The sequence below is a fragment of the Eupeodes corollae genome, chromosome 2, assembly GCF_945859685.1.
Source record: "Eupeodes corollae chromosome 2, idEupCoro1.1, whole genome shotgun sequence".
In the NCBI taxonomy this organism is placed as follows: domain Eukaryota; kingdom Metazoa; phylum Arthropoda; class Insecta; order Diptera; family Syrphidae; genus Eupeodes; species Eupeodes corollae.
Genome location: NC_079148.1, coordinates 101,597,208 through 101,615,457, shown reverse-complemented (window position 1 = coordinate 101,615,457; position 18,250 = coordinate 101,597,208). Strand labels below are relative to the sequence as shown.

General features: G+C 35.1%; 1 protein-coding gene across 1 annotated transcript in view; it reads left to right on the top strand.

The window, feature by feature from the left end:
* Window positions 1–15,267, top strand: part of LOC129944643 (importin-7) — a 31,228-nt gene extending 15,961 nt beyond the window's left edge. Inside the window, exons 12-15 of the mRNA XM_056054209.1 lie at window positions 1,236–1,441; window positions 13,893–14,014; window positions 14,088–14,244; window positions 14,311–15,267. Coding sequence (XP_055910184.1) covers window positions 1,236–1,441; window positions 13,893–14,014; window positions 14,088–14,244; window positions 14,311–14,507 — 682 coding nt within the window. The 3' untranslated portion in view covers window positions 14,508–15,267. The remainder of the gene's footprint in view (window positions 1–1,235; window positions 1,442–13,892; window positions 14,015–14,087; window positions 14,245–14,310) is intronic.
* Window positions 15,268–18,250: the final 2,983 nt, after the last annotated feature.

The following is an 18,250-nucleotide window of genomic DNA, read 5'->3' as shown; positions in this document are numbered from 1 at the left end:
ATCTCCAGCTGCTTTAAAGAGCTCGGCATTCAAGCCATCTGCTCCAGCGGCTTTATTGTAACAAGCTTATGCAGCAGTTTAATTTTTCAACAGGCGCCACAAAGCTCATATATTCATATTTACACAATAGAAAACAAGCAGTCCAAGCTGGTGACAGCTTGTCCAATTTTCTACGAACGTTATCTGACGTTCCTCAAGGATAGATACTGGGTCCTTTTCTATTCTCAATGTATGTAAATGACGTCCAAGTATATCTAAGCTGCGCTCTCGGACTCATTATCAATGGAGCCTAAAATGTCAATGAGGACCTTGAGAAAATTTTAAATTGGTCCCATTTAAATTGTTTTTTTTTTTTATTTAATCCGAACAAATCTAAATGCTTAGTTATCTCAAGAAAAAACTTAGATCTTGTTTCCTCAAATTATGTTAAGTAATGATATAATCGAATACGTACAGCAAAGAACCTTGGCGTTACATTTAATCGATTTTTGACTTGGGACGATTACATAAACGGACTTGTTGGCAAAATGTTTGGTGCTCTACGTACACTTTGGGTAACCCAACGCCAGTTAAAACACGAATACTGCTAGCGACGACCTTGCTTATACCTTTTTTGATTTATGCATGTGATTTATATTGAAACTGTAGATATGATAGCAAACGCAAACTTAATATTGCTTTTAATAATATCGTTCGCTATGCTTTTGGTTTACCTAGGTATAACAGAATATCTAATTATTCTTTCCTGTTACTAAATATGCTCTTCGAAAATTATGTAAAACTTCGTTGTTTAATCCTCCTCTCCGATATATTGCTCACACAACAACCACAATATTGTTTTGGCAGAATATGTTACCCCACCTCTAACAGGCCTCGTCAACTAGTTCACCCTCGCTATACATGCTTAACATCTGAGCGTCAATTTTTTGTAAATTCAGTTCGCCTCTGGAACTCCCTTCCATGCTTTATTAAAGAAAATCAAAACACAACAAGGCTTAAAAAGGACTAATAAATTACTTTTAAATTTAAACTTATATTACATACTTACATAGACCGTATAGAAAGTTCTTAAACTTTTCATATTATAATAATAATCATAATATAAATAATCATTAAATAATAACTACATTGTCGTTCCCATTTATAAGCTTGTAACTACCTTATAAGATATTGTATCTTACAGCTACTAAGCATTCTAATGATCAATAATAATAATAATAAATATTTTTTTACAGCATTCACGATAGAAAACTTTGTGTCCTTGGACTGTGTACATTGATATCACTGGGTGAAGCTAAACCACAAGTTTTAAGTGAGGTATCTGGAAAGATTATTCCTGCTTTGATTCTATTGTTTGATGGTCTTAAACGTGCTTATCAAGCTCGAGCTATTGATGAAGAGGAAGAAGAAAGTGAAGATGAAGATGATGATGGCTGTGAAGGTAAACAAAACTAAAATATAAATTATTATTATTAGGGCTGCACTTGGGAGACATTAACAGGCCTATTCTGCTATTCATCGAGGGGTATTTTACTTGAATTTTCACTAATCATTATTCTGATATTCATTCGAAGTGAATCTTTGTAGATAGATAGATAGATACATTTCTTTATTACATATATAAGTCTTACAGTCTATTAAAACTAAGAACATAAGGACATGACAAAGCTGCGTGTGCCTGATAGACATTTTTTAAGCTAAAATAGATTCAATAAACAGTTTTTTACATTTTTAATTTATTTTATAAACTTATTCGCCTTTTAAAGAGAAAATTGTTAAAGAAAAAGCGAATCTTGAAAAAGGAGTAGTTTTTGTTTAAAATAAAATTAGTTTATAGCAGATCATAGATAATGTTGAAATACGTTTTATATTTTAAATTTGAAAGATATTACACTTTTAAGCAATTTTAATGACTTGGAGCGTACCTAAATATCTACTATATAATTTTCACGTGATTTGAAACACAAATATTTGAAAGATATTAAGCTTTTTATGCAATTTTAATGATTTGCAACATAAATACTATACAATTGTTTCATGATTTGCAAAAAAGCTTTTTATGCAATTTTAATGATTTGAAACATAAATACTAGGTAAACAATTTTCACGTGATTTGAAACACAAATATTTGTTATTTTTTTAACTGGGAGTATATTTCATAAGGTTCAAAAACTATTGCGATATGTCAACGCATGTTTACAAAATTCAAAGAGATTTACCCAACCAATTGATTCGTTGAGAATATCAATAAGCTCGTTCAAAGTAAAAAAAAACTGTCTTGGAAATATAATCGTCTATTTTCTTGCCATATTGGGCAAACTGCTATAAAATGGTGAGTGTCTTCAAGTTCTCTTAAATTGCAGAGAGTGCAGATTTGTGATAAATCGGATCTATAAAGCATAAAGTTTAGATTAAGTATTTCGACCTTAGCCCTGAAGATGATACCGATAGCTTCTGCAGTTAGTTCCTTGCAAAAATAACTCATATCAGATGACAATTGGAGGTTCAGGTTCCTGTAAATGTTTCTACTTTCTGAAGAGGATGTCCTTTCTAGATATTGTAAATATATCGCATTATCAGTTTTAGCAATCAGGTCATCAAGTAAATTCTGCCATTCAATAACGTTATTTTTAGTTAAAGGAAGCGTTACATTTTGTGCCGCAGCACGATGGTTCCATTCTTTGAAAGGTGTTGCCTTTCTTCGAAGTTGCCTTAACAGAATTGACTTATGTAGTCCGTTTTTTCTTTTCACTACTGTAGTCAGATATTTGGCATGCGATTTAAGATTTTGGATGTAAATCGGTGCTAAATCTGACTCCACGTGTAAAGAATACGTTGGTGTTGCGTTAGGTAATCGTAATAGTCGTTTGAAAAAGAACCTCTGGATACTTTCGAATTCCTTATGTTGTGCGTACCCAAATGCTTGCACCCCATAACACATACAAGATTGACTGTTGCTTTGAACACTCGGTACTTCGAGCTAGTTTGGCTTCCCTACCTTTCTCCTTTGTATGTTTACTCCAGTTAAGGTTAGATGTTATCAACACTCCCAGGTACTTGAACTCCTTTACTACATTGATGCGCTCATTGTTGATGGTCATTGATTCCTCCGGTATTGATTTTTAGGCCCTAAGTTGAACAGTAGTCTTGAAGTCTGTTGATTTGCAGTTGCAGAACACATGTTGTATCAGCCAATAGCACCAGGTCATCGGAAGAATGTTAGTGACAGCATCGATATAAAAGGCAAACAAAATTGGGCTGAGAATGCATTCTTGGGGAACACCCGTAGTCGTCTCAAACCATTCCGATAAGTTGCTTCCATTCCAAACTGCCGCAGTTGATTGCAGGAATTTGGAGTATAATAGAAGAAATTTCCTAGATACACCTATAGATGATAGCTTGTAGATCAATGCTTGCCTATTTACCGTGTCAAAGGCCGCTTTAAAATCTACGAAGCAAACTTAGAGCAATACTAGACAGCGCGAAGATATGATTCACAGTAGAGAATCCAGACCGAAACCCTGCTTGAAAAGTACTTAGCGGTTTGTTGACTCAATCCATCTGATAAGCCCCTCCCATAGAGAATTGAGCTAAAAACTTTTCGCAGCGTATTTAGGATAGATATGCCCCTATAATTCTCAGCAACGCTCGTCTCCCCCTTCTTGAAAATGGCATAGATAATCGCTTTATTAAAACAGATCGGAATGGAGGCATCATCGAATTTATAAAATTCGGAAGGAATTCCGTCGACACCAGGGCCCTATTTCATAAACATTGACAGGTGACAATTCTACAAATTTGTCACACTTATGTGACAAGTTTTCATTGCATAACGTATTGACAGGTGACATAATTGTCAATTAAATAGAACGACAATTTTGTCGTGACAATTTTGTCGTTGTCAAGGTATGACAATTTTGTCGTGACAATTTTGTCGTTTCCAAGGTATGACAATTTCATCGTGACAAATGACAAATTTGTCACTTTCATATTTTGGCAATATTTTTTAACGTACATAAAAAAGTGAATTGATCTACAGTATTATTTATTTACAAATTGTGTATGCATGTACATAAAAAAATTGTGGGATGCTGAAGATGATGACCGATTTTTAACAAAGTTCTGCTGTTGTTTTGCAGACGCGAAATTTTTCCTTAAATTGATAATCACTTATTGAGCCGAAATCATTGTTTATCCTTTGTCTAAAAACTCGAGGGTCGCGTACCTCGCGTTCGGCGTCACTTTCACTTGAAAACATTATATTAAAATAAAATTGTCGTCTTACGACCGAAACTCAATTGCCTGTCACAATTGTCAACTATATACTGACAAAATTGTAATTTGCACCATTTTTTCTGTTTCATAAAAAAATTTTCACTACAAATTTGTCGGGGACTTTGTGACAATTTTTAAAAAAATCCCTGACAATTCATTGTCATGACAATTTTTTTATGATCCGAAATCTTGACAACTATGTAAAATTGTCAGGGAATTTTACAAAGTTGTCAATTTTTTTATGGGACCGAATTTATACAATTGTCAGGTTTGTCATTTACAAATTGTCACCTGTCACCTGTCGCACCTGTCAATATTTATGAAATAGGGCCCAGGTGCCTTGTTATTTTTCATTTTATCCAAAACTGTATGCAGTTCGTTCAGTGAAATTGGGCAGTCTAGTTTGTACACACAGGTGTATGGTTGCGCATAGCTAAACTCTAAAATGGTGGTATCTTTAATTGCTAACAACTTCTTAAAATGATTTGCAAGACTGTCTTCTCCTATAGAGTTATTGTTTGCAGTTTTTTGACAGCCTAGTTCCTTTACATTGTTCCAAAATTCTTTCGAGTTCTTACAAGAGATACATTTATGAGCAACAAGTTTCAGATAATCGATCTTTTTCGTTGTACATAGTTTTTTGTATTGCGAGTTGCAGCAGTGAAGATACTGGGTTTTGAAGAAATTAGCGTTGGTCGATCTGAAAAGCTTTAAAAACACAAAGGATTTCTTTCGTAGTCGCTTGCAGTCATTATCAAACCATCTTTTACTGGTTCAGATTTTTGGGTTTTGGTGAGTGCATATGAAGCTGAAGATTTTATTGCGTCCATTATACTTTCTGCGATTTCATCAATTGATCTTGATCATTGTATTAAAGGGAGGATATAAATATTTCTATTAAGACGATGCTGATAAAGTACACGTCTGTTCCCCATCCATTTTAATTTTTGTAACTTAAGTGAGGATCTTTGAAGTATTATATTTTCGAAACTGATTTTCACTGCAATTCGTAGATGAGCAGAAAATGTAGCTGCAAGCACTTCGAAATCAACTGCGGTTTTTATCCATAGACACAGCACATAAGTCAATGACAGAGTGTCCTTGACCACTTATGAAAGTGAGTTCGCCTTTATCATCTCCTTTGGAATTTTTAAAACAAAGAAACCAAAGTTTTTGAAGAAATCTATCAGAGTTCTGCCATTAGAGTTATTTGTACCGTCTTTAGAGTTTCTTTTCACTTTGAAGCCCGTTTGAGATTCTGTATGATTTAAAATGGGATTTTGATATTTACCGATTCGAGCATTATTAAGTTATTACAATTTAGATAGAGTGGTATGATAAAATAATTAGAAATATTATTATTGATTTGTATAAAAACCCTGTTTTCAATACTTTTAACTCACCAAAACTACCAACAGTGCTTGTTTTAATACCACATAGAATCCCTCCACTAGCATTAGGATCTTTGTATGTCGGTAATACTGCGCGGTATTCTTCTATTCACGTGAAAGCATTCATTCTATACAATTCAGATCCGCATATAAAATGCAGCGGATTTTTCATTTGATGTCAGGTTTGTTATTTTTTGTAAGCAAAATGTAAGTGAAAAATAATTTATTGCTAAATTTAGAATATTTGTTTTATAAATAAAAAAATATCAACATTTTTAGGAGACGGAAGACACTTTTTAACATTTCTCCGAAACTCTCTGTTTGAGCATTATCATATTCCTCTGCTTACAATTGGAATTAATAGTCCAATACCGCCCATTTCCAAAAATTACACAAAATATTCTGTTTAGGTGGATTGATTAAACTTAAACAAAACAATTTATACAACATTTCCAATACTTTTACATGAAAAGCTGTTTATTTGAATGTCAAATTGGTTTGGGATAATTTAGTTCACCGATAGTAGAATTCAAAGGCAGTGTGAAAGGGAATCGAATATACGATACACGTGAATAGCAGAATAAGGCAGTGAGTCTACATTTGCAGCGCCGCACAGTGGCTTTTGACTTTTTTGGTTGCAAAAATCATATCCTATTTTTATCTTGAATGAAATTTCCAAGGCTATAAAAATTGAAAAAAAAACAGTTTACAGGATGTTTCAGAAATTTGTGTTAAAATAAGAAGTTTTAACAAATGTGATAAACATAACGGTATTTTAATATGCAATCGTCAAAATCAATTTTTTAAGTAATATGAGTGAATTGAAACAGTAGAGAACAAAGAAAAAGGACCAATTCGAGTGAAACAGTGGCAAAAAAGTATTTTTTTATTTTCCAGTATTCAAGAGTACATAATGTATTTTGGTGATGTATTACAAGTCAAAAAGTAGAAAAAGAAATAGAGGCAACACAAATTAATACATAAACACTAAATTTCTTGAAAACTATTATCTAAGTTCGGGGAAATGTGTAATAAACTCATCATTTCTGGAGAGTATCGTTCTTTCAGATCTTTTTGGCTTCTTAAATGCCTTAAGGAAGAAATAAGTGGATCCGAAGAGGTGGCAAGCATGTTAAATAGGTCCTCGTTCTAGCGAATCCTTGAAACTTTACATTCTGACATTTCTCCAAGTGGTAGTTATTGATATTTAATGATATTTTGACTATGAACCAATATTATGTGTAGAGTAGTTGTGAGTAGTTTTTGAGGATACTTTTGTTTTAAAAGCTCTTTCGTTTTCTTAGTATACTCCCAAATTTAACTGCATTCACTACTTCTCTGAAATTCAAAACGTTCCATATTACTTTGAGCCTCATTATAACTTCTTCATTACTCCAGTTATTCGAGAGGTTGCATCTGACTGTTCAAAAAATCTTCTTGCAGTGTTTCCGTCATTAGTTTTTCCAAACCCTTCCTTTGGTTTATCCATATCAAGGCCAAGCTCATAGCGAAAACGCCTTTGGATCTCTTGTTTTCTTCTTTTGTCCGCCTCCTTGGTCCCAATCGATTCATCAGTACCTTTTAAGTCCTTTTGCATATCGGTTATGACCGCGTAGACTTTGTTTCCGTTAATTCTTTTAATACTTTTCCGTCTATCATAGTTAAAAAGAACTCGTGATTCACAGTTATTGTTGTTTCTTCATTAAGTTTATATATTGTTGGTTGAATATATGCTATTTGACTTTTAATATTATTGACTGTGGTATTTATGATGTCACTACTCTCTTTAACATATTGGAACATAATGGGCCGACAGAAATTAACTGATGATGGGCGAGGGTTCCTCCAACGTTCACCATTTGTACTATTGAATCGAAGTGGGACAACTGATGCCATGAACATGTGTGCGTCTGTTTCACCATCTGTTGTATTTATTTTTTTTAAATTTACTCTGTAACGTTAGACATCTTGGAAGTTCAATTATTGATCCTCCGTTTTGCTTTCTTTTAGCCGCCTTGCTGTATGATCCATCACGTTTTGAAGTTGTACTTTAATAATATTTCCGTGACTTCGCAGTTTTAAAGAACTGCTTCTTTTTTCGTAACTGTGATCATATTGTAGGATGGCAAGACATATATGTTGTGATGTCTTAACGAAGTTTTTAGGATTATATATTTTTCTTTTGAGAGTCCCAAATCCATAAACAAAGCTAATGGTGTATTTTATGGGATTTTGTTGGGAAGTGTGAATGCTTTCTTTGACTCTTTTGACACGAAGTGGACTTGCAGACGATATTGCCTGAATTATATCATTCTTCCGCTTTTCATGGTCCTTATTGTATTTTATACTCAAAGCTTCAGAGAGATGTCATGTACATATCTCCTTTGTGTTGGGAAGTGTGAATGCTTTCCTTGCCTCATTTGACACGAAATGGACTTACAGAATATAATGCCTGAATTATATCACTCTCCCCCTTTTCATGGTCCTTATTGAACCACTTCCTAGTGTCTCTCGGCGAATACTTCTTAAAATTGGTCAAGTTCCCACAAAATGTGCAAGGGTATCTTCTTCGTTTGAATTGCAGAGAGTACAGTTTAGATTTTCAGTTTCTGTGCTTCGTGTTCCATTGAGCATAATAGTCACCATCTCATCCAACTGTTCTACATCTTCCCGATGGAGGCTATTTTCCCACCTCCTAAACCATCTTCTTTTCAATTATCAGCTTGGCTAAAAATGTTGGTAACCTGTTATTTGCGTAAGCACTGAGAACTCTTCCCACATAGTACATATGACATCTTATCGTGTATTCAAAGAGAGGTTTCAACTGGCATTGAAGGTTCAAGACATAGTTAGGCGTCACACTTTTCAGACGACCCAATACTTTTTTGTAGAAGTATCTTTGCATCTTTTCCACTTCATCATGTTGTAAGTCCCTCCATACTTGTGCTCCATAGCCGAGAATAGCCCTAGTAACCGCATTGAAATATCGATCTTAGAAGTTAATTTGACATCTTTATGAGTGATAAACCTATTCCACATAAAATTTAAGCTCTGTCTAGCTTGTTTAGATCGTTCTTTGAAGTGCTCCGTTAGGCTTAGTCCGGAAGTTAGCCATATACCAAGGTACTTTTATTTGCTAACAACTTCAATGGTTGCTCCGTTGAGCTTCCAATTTTCTTGTCTAGCACCTCTTTTTCTAAATACCATCGATTTTGATTTGTCCGGGTTTATTACAAGATTCCACCGTTGACAGTATTCTGCCATCTTATTTATCATGCCTTGTAATATGTCTGGCTTATCAGCTATTAGCACAATGTTATCCGCATACATTAGCAATCGAATTTGCATTCCATTCAGCGAAATACCCCCTCCTATGAACAAATGGATATCATTTATATAGAGTGCGAAAAATAGTGGACTCAGCAAGCAACCTTGTTTAAAACCCATCGTTATATGATTATTATGATATTGAAGAGGTTAAACAGATTATCAGCAGTGCTGTAGGTTTCTCGAAATCCAGCTTGGAACTCATTTAGGATACTATATTCCTTCTCCCATTTCTGTAGTCTTGTTAATAGAACTCCGGCTCATGGCTTTTTGCAATAGTGTCTATAAACGATATCCCTCTATAGTTTTTGACGATGTCCTAATCATCTTTTTTGTAAATTGGTAAAATAATAGTTTTTTGAAATCTGGTTCCACTTTTCCACATTCAAGCATTCGATTGAATAGTTCAGCTAATATATTTATTGCTGGTTGTGGGGCTTTGGTAAGGAACTCATATGGCACTCGGTCTTGACCTGGCGCTTTATTCCTATTTGTATTTTGAAAAAATTCATTTAATTCGTTGATAGTGATGGGGTTGTCGAGAAGAGGAACAGCAAGATTTCAAGGCATACTTTCGATATGCACTGGAGGCATGCGGGGGATGAGTAGCACCAAGAAATATTCTTTAAAGTCTGCACTAGTCAAAGCATTTCCTTTCACAAATACAGTTGTTTTCAGCTCTTTTGCTAAATTCCACCAGTCCTTAGACGTCTTTACCTCTCTTCAGTTTTACGCCAATCGATTTGTAGTACTCTTTTTTTGTGTTTTTACAAAGATTCTTGTAAGCTTTATTTGTTCGAAGATAAATTTCTTTAATACTTGACGCATTTTTCCTAAATTTTTTTAACCAATAGAAGGAATTTTTTCTTGCTTTTTCGCAATTTTCATTATACTATTTCTTCTACTCTTTTTGTGTGTCGTTGGTTTCCTAACACTGATTTTATGATATCAATGATGTTTTTAGCAGTCCACTCTTCTCGGTCTCGTAATGCAGCAATGGCCTCATGAAACTTTTCCTTGTATAAATCCTCGGACTGATCATTCCATACAAGTTTGGGTAGTAACTTGAGCTCTGCAACTTGTTCCCTATTGTAGTCCTGCTCCAAAACGAGTTCGATTGGCATATGATCCGAGTTTATCTGAGCCTCCACCTTAAAACTTTGTATATGCGGTAGCATATTATAATTTGCAATACAAAGATCAAGTGTTGAAGAGCTATTTGAGTCAATGTAGGTCAAATTTCCATCCGCATCATCCTGGTTACGTCCGTTCAGAATAACCATCCCGAAATCTGTCCTTTGCTGTTTGTTACCTTGTCCTTTGATTTCCTTTCTATTAACAATTGTCTGTTAAGTGCAGCGATTTCATGTGAGATTTTTTTGTTTTCTCCTACTCTGGTGTTGAAATCCGCTGAGACAATGCAGTTCATAATGTAGCCATCTTCAAGACATCTACCAAAAGAGCGGAAGTCTTCTTCCCATCTGTTACAGTTTATATTCAATGGCAAGATATGCACGGATTCTTTTCCTTATATTATTTGCACTAAATCCTTGTCCAATAATTTTATAAAGTTGGCCTTCAAAAGAGATGAATTTGAACGTATTCCATTAACTGCCCCTTCACTTGCTCTTCCAAATCTGGACGTGTTAACTGCAGGAATCCATAGCAATTTATACCCCTTGACAAATTTTGAGAGCCTATCAAAATTATCTATCAAAAATGTTTCATAAAGAAAATATTTCAAAGCTGCATACATATGTGAAAAATGTTGTAGCTTTGATTCCTTGGTCTTCCTCTTTCTTTCTTTTTGAAGTTATTTCTAGATCTTTTGGCTGCTATCCACTTCCTATCAAGGTTGTAATAATATTCTTTTAATATTTGTTTGATTGCCAACACTTTTGCATCTGATAGTTGGTATTCACTTTCCACGGCAGATATAAACTCATTAAAAGTGCTAGGATCATTCGGAATATGCATTTTTTTTAAATTTTTTTTGAAAAATAAAAGTAACTGCTCGAACGCTCGTTTAATTTCTAAATGATTATAATGTTTCATCTGTTTATACCTTCGAGTAAATACCTGCACTCAAGACTTTTCTTATCCTTATATTAATTATACTTCCATCCCAATAAAACTACCTGTCTGTCTACTTTATACTAGGTTAGGTTAGGTTGGAGTGGCTGTCCAGATGTCATTGACGCACGTAGACCTCAAGGGTCCATTGTGATACCACTAATGAGGTTACTCATGGGAGAGTAATGAATTTAAACAAACCATTTTGTACTTTTAATAAAGTTAGAGAGACGTTTTGTGTCAATCATTGCCAGTTCACTGGTATTATCGAAGATGGGATTACCGAGAAAGTAATTCCTTCTGATGGAGAGTGCTGGACATGTACATAGAAGGTGTTGGACCTTTTCCTCTTTCTCCTCGTCCATGCAGCTTTTACAGAAGTCATTTGTGTAGACCCCTAGCCTCAGAGCATGTCTTCCTATGAGGCAGTGTCCCGTTATTACTCCAATTGTAGAGCTTATACTTTGTCTGCTCAGTGATATCAAGTCTTTTGACCGTTTTAAGTCAATACTTGGCCATATTTGCTTGGTTGCTAAGCAGGTGGTACTTTGTGACCATCTAGCTTTTGTTGTTTCTAGAGCATATTGCTTGAGAAGCAAGTAGTGTTCCTATGTTATGTTTTTGTCTAACATGAGGCAGAAGTGTTCCGTTTTTGGCGAGCTCATCGGCTTTACAATTTCCCGGAATGTCTCTGTGGCCCGGCACCCAAATGAGGAGAATGTTGAAATGTTCCGTCATCTCATTCAGAGATGATCGACAATCGTGGACTGTTTGAGAGTTTGTGGAGACAGACGTGATAGATTTAAGAGCGGCTTGGCTGTCTGAGGAGATTCGTATATCCTTGCAAGATATAACGTTTTCTTTGAGCCAGGATAGTGCTTCTTTAATTGCCATTACTTCTGTTTGGAATACACTACATTGATTGGGAAGTCTATAGGATAGACTGAGATTCAGTTGTTCTGAAAAGATACCACTTCCAATTCCGTTATCGGTCTTTGAACCGTCAGTATAGAAGTGTACCGCATCGTCTTCCAGGGGTCTCTCTTCTTCCCAGGAGGATCTTGAAGGGATGTACACATGGAAGCTTTTACCGAATACCATTTTCGGGGTGGTATAGTCTAAGCGATCTGGGATAGATCTGAAATTGTCTAGAATAGTTGTATGTCCAGTATTGTTACTGGTCCATTGAGAGGTGGCTCTAATCCTTACACATGAGTTGGCAGCCACCTTTTTGGAGAAGATGTCAAGTGGTGTAAGGTTTAAAAGCACTTCCAGTGCAACGGTTAGTGTTGAGCGAAGTGCTCCTGTGATGCACATACCTGCTGACCGCTGGACTTTGATGAGCTTATTTAGATTTACCATCTTGTCCAGTGCGGTCCACTATACGACAGCTCCATAAATGAGTATCGGTCTGATAACCGAAGTGTATAGCCAGTGGGTTGTTTTTGGGGAGAAGCCCCATTTTGATTCTATGGCCTTTTTACAAGTAAAAAGCGCTACAGTAGCCTTTTTTACTCTTTCATCAATATTTGCCTTCCAATTTAGTTTTTTGTCTAAAATAAGGCCCAAATATTTAGTTAGCCTATTTAGGGCATTTTGTAGGAGTTCCGAGAGAACTTGGGGGTGCTTCCCAGATAGGGATATTGCAACCTCGTCAGCATAGGCAATCACCTTGAAACCCTCTGCTTCCAATGATGTAAACAGGTCGTTTACTGCCATGTTCCATAAAAGAGGCGAAAGGACTCCACCTTGGGGAGTACCTCGATTCACCGATCTGGTGGTAGTAAAACTTCTCATGTTAGAAATTATTGTCCTGCTTTTGAGCATGAGACTTATAAGATCTATGAGTGCTTTCTCTAATTTCAGCTTATACATTGCTGTTGTGATCGCCTGGTAACTGACGTTGTTGAAAGCTCCTTCAATATCTAGGAACGCTACTAAGTTATATTCTTTGTATTCGAGGGAATATTCAATAGTACGTACCAGCGAGTGAAGTGCTGATTCTACTGATTTTCCCTTAGAGTAAGCATGTTGAGCTGTGGAAATGAGACATGGTTTTAAATTATGTCTGATGTAAATTTTAATCAATCTTTCCAAGGTTTTAAGAAGGAAGGATGATAGGCTGATTGGTGGTAGATCTTTAGGATTAACGTGTGAGGGTTTTCCTGCTTTAGGAATGAATACTTTATACTAACATATTCAAAAATTGTTTTATCCTTAAATCTTATCAATAAATTCTTGATCCTTATCAATAAAAGTAACTAATCATAATTAAATCGTACCTGAAAACAAATTGTAAACAAAAATAAAAAAAATTATTTCTTAAAGTCTTGAAAATTACCTAAGATTTTTAAATAAATTTTTCAAATTCATGCACAAAACAAAGACACCCATAAAAAAAAGAGGGGAAAATAATTGACTTCATCAATGCAAATTCCCTAGCTCAGTTTAAGTTTCGATCTAAATAATGGCAAAGCATATTATGAAAACGAAAAGCGAAGCCCTTTTTCTAGTTTTTACATTCAAAGTTAAGAAACAAATTTTTTAAAAATCTTCAACTTTAGCCTGCTCTATAAGGCTCACCAATAACCCAAATTGAATAATTTTTTCAATTACTTGAGCTCCAAGTATTTGTGAATACAGTGAACTAAAAAGTTAATATTTCAAGCAGTTTTGCATAAACGGGGAACTGTGGTGCCGATTGGTTTGATTCTACCAAGGAAGGTCTACAGAAGATTCATGTGGCATCAGAAAGGCCAGCAGCAACTTCTTCTTAACCTTTCCATCGTTAAATTTGTAATATGTTTTTCTTTTTTTTTGTTACAGAGGCATTGTCGAGTGACGAAGATGAAATTGATACATTTGCACCAAACTACTTAGAACAGATTTCTGAATTTACGAAAAAGAAAGGCATTGAAGCCGGTTTCGAAATGAAGGCTGAATTTAAGGTAATGTATATTTCTTTAACCGCGTCTCCTTTCAAAAACAAACAAAATCTATGTTTGTTATTCAACTTTACAGGAAGAAAAAGAAGACGACGAAGATTCAGAAGATAACGAAGAAGAGTCAGTGGATGACTTAAACGAAACAGCTTTGGAGAGCTTTACAACTCCGCTTGATGAAAACGAAGATGAAACAGCTATTGACGAATATGTCATATTCAAAGAAATCATTGCCGGTAAGAAATAAAATCTTCTCTTCAGTTATAACAAAAAAAATAACTTTTTTTTTTGTGTATTTTTAGGACTATCTACTCAAGACCAACAATGGTATGGTCTATTAACTTCTGGCTTAACTCCAGAACAAGCTAAATCACTACAAGAAGTCGTAGTTACTGCTGACCAACGAAAAGCACAGAGAGAGTCAAAACTAATCGAAAAACGTGGCGGTTTCCAATTTACTCAACAACAAATTCCCAGTTCATTTAAATTTGGATCTTAATCCAAATTATTTTTTAATATTTATATGCAACTTACATAAAAGCAAAAACAACAAACACGAGTAGGAAAAAACTAATATCCCCCTTCCACAAATGAAATGAAAATCGTTGTTGTTTCTATATTTTAACTTTCTACACGTTGTGTTTTAATTTTATTTTATTTTTTAATTTTAACTAAAAATGTCAGTAGGTTTTTTGCGAAGAACGAATTAAATTCAATGTAGCGCATTAAAATGTTTATAACAGACTTAAAAACAAACAAACAAAACACTGGGAAATGTTTAAGTTGTTGGCATGTATATTTATATAAATGACGAAACAGTGTTATTATTTATAAAATTAAATAAACAATAAAATAAAATGTATCTTTTCTGCAATTGACGAAAAGCAAAGTTAAACTTTATAGCCTGGGCATTGGAGAATCGTGTGTTGGAAAATATTCAATTTAGTTCCAGTGCACATATATTTTTTATTAAATAAAAGCATTTTTATTGTTTTTGGTTTGCTAAGTACAGTTCTTTAGTTCATTTTTTTTGTACAGCTTTAGTAGATTGAATATTTTTCTATTTCAAAAAAACCTAAAACCTCGAAAACACATTACATAATATCCCAGGCTATAGATTTTAATGATGACATAAATCGAAGCGAATGAACTCACGTTAAAAATTTATAGAAAGTGAACAACAAAAATAACAAGTTATAATTTTTAAAATGAAATCATTTCAAATTGTATTTATTAAAAATAAAATCAAGTAAAACATATTTTTTTTCATAATTTTGCACTTTTTAAATCTTAGGCTTTAACAAAAACAAAAGAAAAAAAAGGAAATTGAAAACAATGAACAGATAAAAGAGGGAGAAGAAAAAAAGGAGATTTTATGTTAATTTTATAAAAATATATATTTAATTATTATACAAAAGAAAACAAAAATGGAAAAACAAATATATTATGAAGAAAGATAAAAAAAAAACTTGTGCAACTTTATTTGCCAAACAAAAAGTGACAAAAGTTGTTGATATTAATAACAGAGGTGAGTCCCATTAGATTATATTTTAACAACTTATTTGTTAGTAATGAATGTAGGTAGTGAACCAACCTTTGTTACTAAAAATCGACAAGAAGTTTTAGATATGACTCTTGTCTCGTTACATCTCTCAAATAAAATATTGAATTGGAGAGTATCAAAGGAGCACTCGTTCTTCGATAATAGATACATCCAATTCACACTTATTGAAGAGTCCCCAAAACCGATCCAATTCCGGAATAATAGGAAAACAGGTTGGCCAAAATATAGGGCGACTCTAAAAAATCCCTCAATAAAGCCATGAAAACTGCCTGCCCCCTCACTATAGTGCGGGGAAAGAAGAAACCATATTGGTGGGCTGCTGAACTAGAAATACTCAGAAAAGATTGTAGAAGGCTTTTTAATCGTACAAAAAAGACTAGACAGCCACAAGACTTGGGCTCCTATAATTAATCCCTCAAAAAGTATTAATAAGAATTGAGAACAGCCAAAAGATCCTCATGGAAATCCTTCTGTAGCTCAATAGAAGAATCCTCGGAGGCATCAAGGATAAGGAAGATTCAAATCCACATTTTCTAGTTGTCTTAAAACCATTCCTAGTTGTCTTAAAACCATTCCTAGTTGTCTTAAAACCATTCCTAGTTGTCTTAAAACCATTCCTAGTTGTCTTAAAACCATTCCTAGTTGTCTTAAAACCATTCCTAGTTGTCTTAAAACCATTCCTAGTTGTCTTAAAACCATTCCTTGTTGTCTTAAAACCATTCCTAGTTGTCTTAAAAACTCGGATGGTACATGGACTTACTCTGGCGAAGAAACGCTAAACTTGCTACTAGACACCCACTTCCCAGACAGCTCAAAATCCGTTAATGCAACAAACCGTCCTGGATCGGGCATTAACTTAACTTTTCCTCAAGGTCTTGTTACAAAAGAGAAAGTGAAATGGACTCTGAATAGATTCGAACCTTATAAATCTCCAGGAGATGATGTTTAAAAGTTGTCTAGATCTGGTCTATATACCTCTGCGATTGGCAAGGCAAGCAAATGCTCGCATGCCAACCCTAAAGATCTTAGACCTATTAGCCTACCATCATTCATTCTCAAAACTCTGGAACGATTGATTGATATCAATGTACTGTACATACGTAATCTAATGCTATAAAGCAGGATCATCAACTCGTATTTTTCGGTAGAGGCACTCCACATAGTGGTGTTCTGTCCCTGTCCATAGTGGTAAACGAACTAATAATATCCCTTGATGTTGCTATCGCCGTCACAGGAGAACATCTTAATACACTGAGAGACCTCCTCTAAAACGCACTCAATACGCTCACTAGATGGGCTGATCAATGCGGACTTAGTATTAATCCTCAAAAAACAGACCTAGTCCTTTTTACACGGAAAAACAAGATCCCAGTAATTGTACCTACTTCAATAAAAGGTGTACCACTAATTTTTACCAATGAAGCCAAATATCTTTGTCTGATATTGGACAAAAAATTAAGTTGGAAACCTAATATTCAGGACAGAGTTAAAAATGCTACAGTAACTCTTTCCTTTTGCAAGAAAGCCATAGGAAGCAAATGGGGTTTTCAGCCTCGCATAACCTTTTGGCTATAGACATCAGTCATCCGACCAATACTTTTGTCTCTGCATAAGTGGGGCATTAAGAACCACACCTTCAGCAGCTTTAGACACTCTCCTTCATCTGACACCCCTCGACATATTCAGCAAATCGGCGAGTACAGCTATAAGACTCAACGCCTTATCTACATGGACCAACAACAATGTGGGACACTCGATCATTTTGAACCGCTTTGGTTCTATACCAAAGAACATAGACTACACTATTCCAAAACCCCAATTTGGAAAAAACTTCCAGGTATCCATTCCATCCAGAGATGAATAGGAAGACAAAAAACTCCTGGATGACAAAAGCATCCATTTTTATAGATATGAATCCAAGACAATGAGAGAGTTGGTAGTGGTGTGTACTCAGATAAGCTTAATCTAAGTATCTCACTCCTCCTCCCTAATCATTGTAGCGTCTTCCAAGCGGAAATTTTAGCGATCGAAGAGGTTCTCTCCTGGCTAAGAGAAAACGTCATATCAACTTCTGATATCCGCATCTTCTCTGACAGCCAGGCTGCTATTAGGTCTCTTGATGGTCTCAACCAAATCTCAAGTGGCCCTCGATTGTACATTGTCTCTTATGGAGATGGCGCAGCAATTTAACATTCACCTCTGTTGGGTGCCGGGCCACAGAGACATCACAGAAAATTGTAGAGCCGATGAACTCGCTAAAAATGGAACCGTCATACCTATTTCACCCGAAAGGGAATACGATAGCTACATGTAAACTTCTGCTAAAAGAAACAGCTTTCGCGATAGCAAATTCTAGGTGGTACAATTTACCAATACGCGCAGCCATAAAACTCAAATGGCCTTCACTGGACCTAAAGCGCTCAAAAGCCTTGTTATCTCAAACAAGACTTCATATTAGCTCCCTAATAAGTTTCCTTACGGGACACTGTCCTATAGGTAGACACGAAATACGACTTGGTGTAGCCTCAAATGACTTCTGCAGGAGCTGTATGGACGAGGAAGGAGAGGAAATAATCTCTCACCAACTCTGAACTTTGCCTGATCTTTCACTAAGACGCAAACTTCATCTGGGAGAACACTCTTTTGATAATCCCAGTGAACTAGCTAAAAAGGGATAT